Raw genomic sequence first — 11,087 nt, forward strand, 5'->3', positions numbered from 1 at the left:
CTGGTTCTGTAAAATAGGGATCATAATTATTGATTACATGAGGTCATCTAGGCAAGGTGCCTGCCACAGCAGGGGTATGTTGTGGGTGCTCAATAAGCGGTAACAACTAGTAGATGTTTTTGTGCCTATGTTACAAATAACCATATATCCCAAGTGCCAGGGGACTATGTCTTGTATTCCCAGGCCTCATTCAGAGTCTGACGTATGGCAAGCTGTCTTATATCAGGTTTCCCCAGAAGGAGATCCTGAGAGAGGGAGTTGTGTACAAGTGTTTATTTGGGAGTTGCAGAGAGTAGGAAGGAGCAGAGAGTGCATTTGAGGAAGGGAAGGCAGCCCATAAAAATGCATGCAATAAGGCCAACTACCACAACAGGCCACTGGGAAATGGTGCCCAATACATGTTAGATTTATTCCACTTGAGGGGCTGGGGATTGGGGTACTTATACATTCATTCCTGAGAGTTGTGGACTCTTCCCAGGGACATGTTAATTTCCTCACATATCAAACCAACCACAGTTCTGGGGTTGGAGAGAGAGAGAGAAAAAAGGCCTTTGGATACAGAGATGCAAACTGGGCCATTGGGAGTCTACCTACAACCTTGAAAAGTCCTGGCAGCACCTATGCAGGTGCCCAGTAATCAGGTGTTCTATGAAGAGAACTAGCTGAGCCCATTCCTCCATCTCCAAAAGGCTCCATAGACCCAACTCCACCCTCCATCCTCCTCCTCAAGGAGTGGTAGCTTCTGACCCTTCTATGAAAGTTGTGGTGTGGGGAGAGATGATAAGGAAGACGTTTCAATGAGGGCTAAGCAGAGTGGATCAGTGATCAGAGGAGAAAATAAATCCGTTTCAGTAAAACCCATTTTATTGCAGGGAGGTGGAGGGAGGGACGGCAAGCAGAGGAGGGGAGGCAGCTGCCCAGGAGAGGGCAGCTCTGAACTGCTGGCTGGGACCAGCTCAGTAGGAACAGATGAAAGGAAGTCTTCTGAGGCAGTGGGCTCGACGCCAGTGGCCTCCTGTGAAGGCAGAACAGAAAGGGACTTTCAGCCTCTTGTCCACCCCAACTCAACCCACAGGAGGGCCTCTTCTCCCACCCACACACTGCTGTGGAGTCAGAGTATATAAAAGACCCAGGAAGCCTCTCCCACAAAGGGTCAGGCTCTTCATAGCATCTCCTCCTTGGGGCACTTCCCATCTCCCAGACCTTTCCATCATTCATCCCCAGCCCCACCTCACCTCGGGTACACAGGGACACGCAGTGACCACCACGGGACCAGGGCTGGCGAGCAGCCCAGTACGCAAAGTTCCAGCGGCTGCCGTCAACCCACTGCAAGCGTCTGCAGCGACCCTGGAGAAAGCAAGAGGGGAAGAAGGGATGGCGCAGAGGGAAGGCAGAGAAGCAGACCTGGCCCTGTATCTGCCAGCTCCTCCTGCTGCCCACCGGGCAATGGGCCCTTCTCTGCTGGACCATGATGGGAACTGTCCTGGTCATCTGAAATGCTGATCCATGGCAATCATCACCATCAGATTCTATGCATCCCAGTGACAGGCTTATCCTTCCAGCCCTAACAAAAGGTAGAACAGGGGTTGCCAACTCATCCTAGAGAAGAGGAAACAAACTCATCGTCTTGTTTTAATTTTTTTATTTTATTTTATTTATTTATTTATCTATTTATTTATTTTTGAGGCAGAGTTTTGCTCTTGTTGCCCAGGCTGGAGTGCAATGGCTCCATCTCGGCTCACCACAACCTCCATCTCCCAGGTTCCAGTGACTCTCCTGCCTCAGCCTCCCGAGTAGCTAGGATTACAGGCATGCACCACCATGCCCAGCTAACTTAAGTTACATAGATGGTGAGAGATGGAAAGGAACTTGGACCCAAACCTCCTGATTCTAAATCCTTAGCTCTTCCCTGAATGCCCAGGCAGCCCCCTCAGTGTTGTCTGTGGGTGTCCATCTATCCCTGGTTCTTCTGGAGATTATACAGGAGAAAAACAGACAAATCTGACGCAAGTTGAGTGCTGGCTGAGATCAGCAGGTGCACCCCGATACAGTGAGGCAGGGCTGTATTCACACTTCTCTTACCGAGCCTGTGATCCTGCCTCCAATCCAGACTCGACCCTGGTTGAGCGCGCTGACTGAACATTGGATTCGGTAATTAGTATTGAAGTTGTGGATGGAAGCCAGGTTGCCCCCGTAGCACCTCCGGCAAGTAAACTACAGGGCAGGATAAAACACAAAGAATGGAGCATCCTTCCTACATGAATTCACATGGGTCTTGAGTCCCCACAATTCATGCCCTCCCTCCCCTGCCACAACCATTTGAAGGTTGGAGACCAAAATGCAACTTCTGTTTCTAGGTGGCCCTCCCCTCTTACCCCAACACCTCTGTGAGGCTCAGGTTCTACTGACATCCCCAGGGCCCTCAATGGGGAAAAGAGCCAGTGATAGCAATGCTGGGGACATATCCCACACCTGTCCCATGCTCCCGCCTCAGCCTCAGCCACAGGCCACTCACCCAAGCTTGATTAAACGTCTGAAGACTTCTCACCAGGAGGTAGCGGCAGGTCTGGCACCCAGGGATGCCCACCACTTTTACTGTGTCCTCTTCCTCAGGACACGTAAGGTTTTTGTCCACCATATCTGGGACTAAGATAGACTCAACAGCCCCGTCTTCCTTGGAGGCATCTTCACTTCCAGAGCCCCACTCCTCCTCTTCCTCCAGCTCCCTGGAAGGGGTCTCCTCCACCTCCTGCTCTGGTGTCTCCTCATCCTCAGGCAGCGTCTTAGCACCCAAAGGGGTCTCAAAGGTGGAAGTCTCAGACCCTGGCAGGGAGGATAGCTAAGTGTCCTTCCTTCGCATCTCCCCTTGTTCCTCCCCAGAACCACGGACAGCTCCCACCTTGCCCTGGGCATCAGAGTGCTCAATTCTGCCTGGGAAGAGGAAGCTGGAACCCAGTCTCTATGAGGGGAACCCAAGCTGCCCGACAAGGTCAAGGTGGTTAAGAGCATGGACTTAGAGTCGGGCAGTCATAGGCTTGGGTACTGGTTCCATCATCCACCAGATGTATTTCTTCGTCTATGAAATGGGTATAAAATACCACCTACTTCATGGGGATGCTAAGAGAGTTAAAGGAGAGAAGGCATGGAAAGTGCTGTGTACTCAGTAAGCTCAAAGTAAGCATAATGGAGAAAGGACAAAATTGGGAATGTCACAGTAGAACCAAGACCACAGACATAACAGATGCCTTGAGAAATCCTTTCAACTCTTGGCCATAGGGTCCCCATCCCTTTAAGCACACAGAAATTCAGAAATAGAAGACGATCAAAGAAGGGGGTGGGTGTGTAACTCTGACCCCATCTACTATAGAAAGGAAAAAAACAGAGAAAGAAAGACTGAAGGCAAAAAACACTTACTCAGATGAAGAGCAGAAACTGCCCCAAATAGAAGAGCCAGAAGTAGGGGGAGTTTCATCTTGGCTTTATCCTGCAATGGAGAACACAGTTTGTCACTGACACACACAGACACACACGCACACACATCACAATCACACCATTAGAGGATCGTAGGAGTGAGGTGGAGAAAAAGAAGGCCTGAATAGAAATCAGGATGGGCCAGAAAAGCTCATGCCAAGCCCAGCTCCTGATGCTCCACGATCCAGGACGCAAGGACCTCTTTCTAAACAGAACGCAGCAAACTCTGAGGGGTGGCTGAGGCTGGCTTTCCTTCAGGCCAGGAAGTAAAGAAGGGACTATTACGCTTATTTGTTTGTACTTAATGGGTCCCTCAGAGTCTATGACATAAAAGAGGCAGGAGAAGCAATGATTATTGGCTTTCCTAGGAACACATAGAACTTAGAAGGTATGTCCTCTCCTCAAAGCTCAAGAAGCCACCCACACCCTCCTCCAAGTCTCCACCGTCTCCCTTCCCCAGCCAACGAGCGCTTTCACATCCCACAGAAAGAATGTGCAAGGCAGAGGATGAAGGCTGCCCCTGCTGACATCCTCATCACCTGAAAGCCACAAGTAGACCCCTGCCAGCCCTCCAGAAACTGTCAGCCACAGCCAGGGACCTCCTGGGAGAATAAACTGTCACCAGCTCCACCACAGCAGAGAAAGTACTCACCCACCCAGAGACCTTCCTGGGTCTTTAGAGCTTCCCAAAGCCCAGGTTCTTCTTTGCTTCCTCTCACAAAGACATCTTATATAGAGGCCTTGGAGGAACTTCCCCCAGGGAGAGTTTGCCTCTGTCAGAGGGAGATAGCAAGGCTGATAAGGACCATTTCATCACTTCCCTGGGGAGCCCACTCATTCAGTGAAGATTTCTCTCCCGATACCCCCTTCAGGAACCCAGGGGCCATCTGGAACGGCTCTGGGCAATTGTTCTTATCCTGGGCTACACTTCAGAATCGCCTTGGGGGCTTTTCCAAAATACATATCTCCCCTGCTTTACCGGTGTTTTGAATTGCCACAGACATTTTGAGAACAAATCTGTCCATATCTATTAAAATAAAAAAATGCACATTTGATCAATTTCACTCTTTGGAGACTATCCTTTAGACATAAACGCACCTATAAGTAATAAAACTTTTACAGAGTTATGTTATTGCTTGACTATTTGTAGAAATGAAAACAATCTTGATATCCATCAATCGGACACTGAATAAAATGTGTCCTCTCTATTCTACAGAATGTTATATGGCTGTGAAAAGAAGAGCTGGATCTGTATCTATAAACCTGAAGAGATGTTTGTGTGACATGAAGTGAAAAAAGGCAAGATACTCAGGAAAGTATTTAGTATGTGAATAGTTTTAAAGGAAAAAAAAAACCTGCATAGGTGCTTATCTGTGAGCGTCCTTATGTGACCATTGATGGAGGGAATGCTAAGAGGAATCACACCAAATAGTTGACCTTGTTGCCTCCAGAAGCAGGAGAGGAGAGGGAAGAAAGCGGGAGACAGATTGTTGTTTATCTTCTTTTTATAACTTTGCATTTCTTCAGTGGTTATGGTAAATGTGTGCTGAATCTGTAATTTTGAGGCTGCCTTATTAAAGATTTTTTAAAATATGCAGATGCCCTGCCCAGAAACTTCTGATTGGCTAATAGGTCTAGAGTGAAGGTCAGATGTCTGCATTTTTTTAAAAGCTTCCCAGCTGACTGTGATGGAAGATGGTTCTAGGAGTCACTGTCCTGAGGACCTTCAAGTACAGGAAATGTTCACGTATGTCTAACTGCTTTCCTTCTGAATCAGACCACTCAGTTGGCCAACCTACCAGCCTTCATTATGGTAACATTTACTGAACATTTTTAAATGCTATGCATGGCAAGTGGCTGGATGCAGTGGCTCATGCCTGTGATCCCAGCACTTTGGGAGGCCGAGGTGGGTGGATCTTTTGAGGTCAGGAGGTTGAGACCAGCCTGGCCAACATTGCAAAGCCTTGTCTCTACTAAAAATACAAAAATTAGTCAGGCGTAGGGGTGCCTGCCTGTAATCCCAGCTACTTGGGAGTCTGAGGCAGGAGAATCACTTGAACCCAGGGAGTGGAGGTTGCAGTGAGCTGAGATTGCACCACTGCACTCCAGCTTGGGCGAGAGAGTGAGACTCTGTTTCTATCAATCAATCATCAATCAATAAAATGCCGTTCATGGCAAGTATTACCTCATTTCCCCTGTTTTTAAAAACCTAGTGAGGTAGGTGGTTGATACCCCATTTTCCAAGTGAGACAACCCAGGTTCTGTGTGGCTCCTGACCTCCCCACAACACTGCCCTTATTGGATCGATGCCCTGTATACACCCTCTTGTAGCTCCAGGGGCTTGTCCTTATCACAGTTAGTCATTTTACTTTTCTTGTGAGATTACTTGGTTAATGGATTAACATCTGTCTTCCTTCGTGATGGTGAAGGCTGCATCTCTTTACTCATCATTGTATCCTTGGTGCTTAGTACAGTGCCTGGCACATAGTAGGTACTCAATAAATATATGTTGAAGTAATTAATGGTTAAGTAACGTGCTCAGGTAAATAACAGGGTTAGAATTCAAATCCAGTTCTTTCTGGCACCAAACTTCTCTCTCCTCCCATGTGCCTGCTTGTGTGTCAAAAATGATGCTATCCAGGTGGAGATAAAAATCGGAGTGAAGCATAGATCCTGTATTCAATTAGCTTACAATCTAATTTGTGAGATGAGTACATTGAGGTCAAACAAAAGGAGAAGGGTTAAGACCAAGCTAGGAAACATCCTCTGCTAATTCAGAAGGAAGTCCATCCATAGTAAAACAGAGCAGAAAATGCTCCATGAACCAAGGAGCTGATTCCTACCTGGATGGAAAGGTGCAACTAGAAGGGAAGGAAATAGGCATTTCAAGTAGAAGGAACAGCTTAAGCAAAGGTGTGGAGGTTGAACAACCTTGGTATACGCACAGGACACTGTAATTTCCTTCATAACTAAAGTTAACAGTACACACATTGGGAAGGAATGAGAAAAACAAGGAAGGATGCATTTCATCTTGAGCCGAGGATGGAGATAACCCTCCCCTGTCTCCATTGATTTAAAAAGACAGAAGCAGGAATCAAAGGAATACTCAACAAGAGCCTAGTCAGGAGCTTTGAGCTGGGCTCTGCCCACTCCCATCTGCAAGCCCTCCCCACAGGGCCTCTTTGGCTGTTGGACAGAGGATTACTGTCAAAAGGTGATGAGAGGGAGCCCATTCTTGGAAACCAGTTGACTATTCAGGGACCCTCACTCCTAGGGGAGTCTCTCTTTTAGGTCATACAATCCAGGATCTGGACTGGATCTAGCACTTAATAGCTGCGTGTCATGTCCTGGGCAAGTTCCTTAAACTTTCTGTACCTCATTATCATCATTTATGATGTAGAGATGATAATACCTACCTCACTGGGTAGTGTGAGAAATCAATGAGATAATTCACATGTAGCATGCATGCTGTGAGCTGCCCAGTCACCTCACCCCTTCCTGTGGTTTCTTGGATTCCATTTCCTGTGGATCTTGGTGGAGGGCAGGCCTCTCATTTTTGAAGACAAAAGTGCCTATTAGATTTTCAGCTTCCTTTGCAGCTAAGGCATATGACTGGGCTCTATCAAAGAGAAGAAGCATCTGTTCAAGACTTTGAATCTGGAGCTAGTGACCAAAAAGATGGAGGCCAAGAAGGCCTCTCTCTGGCAGTGGCATTGACAAGATTGAGTTCCTGGAGTTGGAGTACCCACAGAGGCACTGCAGGATACATTGATCCAGGGTCTGAGCCCTACAACATCCTGGGTGCCAGCCACAAGGTCTAGGTCTCAGCAGCAGTGGGATCCTCCCTAGACCTGTTCTGCAGCCTGACTTTGGCTCCATGTCTGGTTTTCTGGCCCTTCCTGCAATTTCATGAGCTACTCCATTTCCTTTCAGTCCTGGATTTTTCTACTCAGATCAGCCAAGGAGAGTTTCTGTGGCCTGCCATTAAGAGCGCTGACTGATGCAGCATTTAGCACAGGAACTGGTATTTAGTAATTGCTTAGTAAATGTATGCTACCCAGGGTCTTTGAGTGTGACCAACATTAATCAAACTCTCAAGAGACTGTTGTCTACTTTTGGCGCCAATGACACAAAGGAGGTTGAACTGTACTCACAAGGGGCCCACTTGCCCAGGCTCTCCGATAAGCACTTTCTTTCCCTGCTTCACAACTGTGGTGCGCTCAGGACTTGAATTTCAAATGGAAGCAAAGAGCTGGAGGCCTTGGGGTCCAGTGCCTTTGAGCAAGAGAACGATACCCATCATCTCCATTTAATCCTCAGCCCTGCCTCCTTCCCCATGAAATGTTGACTCAACACTGCAGGATCCTGAATCTTAGGCATCCTCCTTTCTAGCCCTAAAGTTACTATAGAGCTTGGAGGTTCCTAAACAGACTCAGTCAATCCTCTCCATACTAGCACTCCCAAAAGGGACCTGACAGATCACCTCTGCATTTAAACTTTTCTGATCTCATTCTCGCGGGCTCATCCCAACTTTAGCTTGTGGGAGAGTGTGCTGTAGCTCCTGACATAAGCTGTCCAGGGTCAGACCTGGTACTGAGGGGTCTTCCCTTCTACAAGGGTGGGCTGTTGCAACTGGAGAAAAACATGTGTGCACCAGGCAGAGCAGAGATCACCTTGGAGATGGTGTCAATATCAAGGAGCTCTTGGGATGCCCCTCCCGTGCCCAACCCCCAACACCCGGCAGCTTAAAGACTAAAAAAACCACCACAGCTCCAGATATGCAGCTCACACTATTCAGCCCTCACCTCCACCTGCATCCTTCCCCACACCCTGCAGCAGAGCTTTTCAACCTGGAAACTATGAATAGGTTTCAAGGGACCATGAACCCTGCAATTATAGAAAACATATGGTGTGATGTTTCTAGGGTGAGGGTCCAAACCCTCCATGAGATTCTTTGATGACTTCCCAAAAGGCAAGAGAACCTCTAACTTTACTGAGTGATTTTTTCTGGAAGAACCAAGAATGACATCCCACTGTTCTTCACCAATAAAGTCCTGCTTGGCCCTTTTGATAGGCAGAATTCAGTTGTCCCCTGGTGCACTCTGCATAATCCCTGGGACTGTAAATATGATGGATTTTACTCCTGTGGTTGTGTGATGTTACATGCCACAGTTGACTTTAAGGAAAAGGGACTGCCCTGTATGGGTATGATCTAATCAGGTGATCCTGTAAAAGAGACAGGGCTCTCTTCTGAAGTTAGAGATTCCAACCATGCGGGTGATTTGATCCATGTGAAATTCTCCATTGCTGGCTTCAAGGATGGAAAAGACCATGCATATGGCAAGGAATGTGGGCAGCCTCAAGGACCTGAGAGCAGCCCTCATCTGATAGTCAGCAAGAAAACAGGACCTCAGCCCTGCAACTCCAGGGAACAGAATTCTGCCACAACCACATGAGCCTGGAAGAGAACCCTAAACTCCAGATGAGCACACAGCCCAGACAACATCTTGATTTTAGCCTTGTGAGACCCTGAGCAGAAAGCCTAGCCATGCTGGGCCCACACTGCTGATGGACTCACGATGAGCTAATAGACATGAGTTGTTTGAAGCTGCTAAATTTGTGGCAATTTGTTATGCAGAATAGAAGACTAATACAGCCCTCAAGGCCCATCTCCCTCCCACGGTGAAATTTACAGTGGGTGTAGGGATTGGCAGAGAAGGGTCCCAAAGGAATGGGCTGAGGAGCTGCTGGAAAATAACCCAGGTACAGCAGAGAGGTAAGATGGACAGTGAGAAAGAGAGGTTTGATTCAGGCCAGAGATCCCACCATTCTCTCCCTCAGACCATAGGAAGCCAGGTGGCCCTTCTAGTTACATGTTCTGCTCCGGGATTCTCTCCCCGCCCTCAGAAAAGTGACGGACTCCAGGGACCTGACCTCTGGGGCTGATCAACCGCTTGTTAACTGGGCTTGGCCAACATCCCCATGAGGCAGATAAAAGCTGGTGAAAGAGCTAATGCCACTGCAGGGGCGAGTGGCCCGGGAGATACAGACTGGGCTGTTGTGCTGTGAAATCAGCCTGGACAACAGTTCCCCATTTGGATGCCCCAGCGATTGACATAGACCAAGACGATTGGCATGTGAGATCTGGAAGGCCCCTTAGAAACGAGCCAGCACAGTCCCCATGTCTCAGATGGGTTCTTCCCGCTTCCTCAGGAAGTGACATTATCCTCTTTCCCCTCCAGGAACCTCTGCTCCCAGAGACCATGAACGCTCAGTGAGCTTAGAAGGAATATGTCTTTGCAGTAATTGCCTCCCCTGCCCCATCTTCCACCTTCCCCAGTCCATCTACTTCTCCCCATCTCTGCTGCCACCTCACTAGCCCCTGCGACCATATTTGATAACATGTATCACAGGCCATTGTCCCCATGCTTCCCATTCAAAGTCTTCCCCACATACTAGCAATTAACCCAAACCCATTACCACCATCTGCAAAGTCTTTCATGATCAGGCTCTTGTCTACAAGCTCAAACTCACTGGCATGACAAGTGACCCTTGTCATCCTGGTCCCAGCTCCACTGGCCAAGCTAAAGCATTTGTACTGGTTAAAAGGCCACCTCCTCAGACAAGCCTTCTCCAAGAACTCTTTCTAAAAGAAGCCCACCCACCCCACTCTCCTATTTGGTACTTTTGTTCCACATCATCACATTTATTTCCACAAGAGCATTTACCAAAATGATACAATCTTGCTGTCTTACTGGTTTCTTGTTTATTGTCTGTCTCCTTCAGAAAGTAAACTTCATGACAACAGAGACCTTGTCTGTCTTGTTCACTGCCTATAACTCTGCCCGGGTCATAGAAGGAGTTTTTCCATTACATAATGAATTAATTAATCAATTGACTAATCAACTTGAACTTTACCCCCTGGAGAAAGTTTAGCTGAGTTTAGATCAGAGTACACATCCATTTATTTCGATTCTACAGGTATTTTCTGAGCCTCATCCACCATGGACACAAGCCTCTGCCAGGCTCTGGATCATCGATTCATTCATTCATTTATTCAATAAATACTTAAAGAGAATCTCTAGTTGCAGGGAGGTTTAAGGTAGCTGATAAATAAGGCAAACAGAATGAACATATTAGTAAAACAGGGCAATATATTGAGGAGATACTCAGAAGTGTAGAACTAACATAAATGGAAGATACACACATTTTCAGTGTTGTCAGGATCACATAAAGGGTGATGGCAGGCACAGAAGGCTTGCTTGAGGAGGTAGCGCTTAGCCTGGGCTCCACAGACTGACAGATAGGATAGGATAAGCAGAGGAGAAGTGGGATGGCATTTCTAGGGGCCAACCATCTCCTGGTAGTGCTGGAATTTGAGCCAGGATATGGATGATTTTATGTTTCTTGGACGTTAAGTCAATGAGTGAGCTGGCTTCTCTGCTTTGCACCAAAGCCAAGCTCCTCCAGCAAGAGATGTAGACTCGCTGGCCACTTCCTCAATACCCTCTTCCTCCTCTTACCATAGCAATCTCGTTTCTGTTATCCCTATTGCTCCACCAAAACTGCTTTTGCCAAGGTGCCCACTGACCACCCCATTGCCAAACCCAACAGAC

The 11,087-nt window shown here is 47.6% G+C and overlaps 1 protein-coding gene across 4 annotated transcripts; it reads right to left on the reverse strand.

The window, feature by feature from the left end:
- Positions 1–258: 258 nt before the first annotated feature.
- Positions 259–4,178, reverse strand: PRG2 (proteoglycan 2, pro eosinophil major basic protein). Of its 4 annotated transcripts, none has more exons than XM_032152906.2 (6): positions 4,128–4,178; positions 3,415–3,484; positions 2,516–2,823; positions 2,083–2,214; positions 1,236–1,347; positions 259–1,015 (listed from the first exon to the last, which is right to left on the reverse strand). In XM_032152906.2, the coding sequence occupies exons 2-6, from the start codon at positions 3,470–3,472 to the stop codon at positions 957–959; spliced, it is 669 nt and encodes a 222-aa protein (XP_032008797.1). In that variant the 5' UTR covers positions 3,473–3,484; positions 4,128–4,178; the 3' UTR covers positions 259–956. The 4 variants fall into 4 exon arrangements, with proteins under 4 accessions (XP_032008797.1, XP_032008799.1, XP_032008795.1 ...); XM_032152908.1 differs by having other exon boundaries at positions 2,549–2,823; positions 4,124–4,178; XM_032152904.2 differs by having other exon boundaries at positions 4,124–4,178.
- Positions 4,179–11,087: the final 6,909 nt, after the last annotated feature.

Source organism: Hylobates moloch, unplaced genomic scaffold (assembly GCF_009828535.3).
Source record: "Hylobates moloch isolate HMO894 unplaced genomic scaffold, HMol_V3 SCAFFOLD_5, whole genome shotgun sequence".
Taxonomy (NCBI): domain Eukaryota; kingdom Metazoa; phylum Chordata; class Mammalia; order Primates; family Hylobatidae; genus Hylobates; species Hylobates moloch.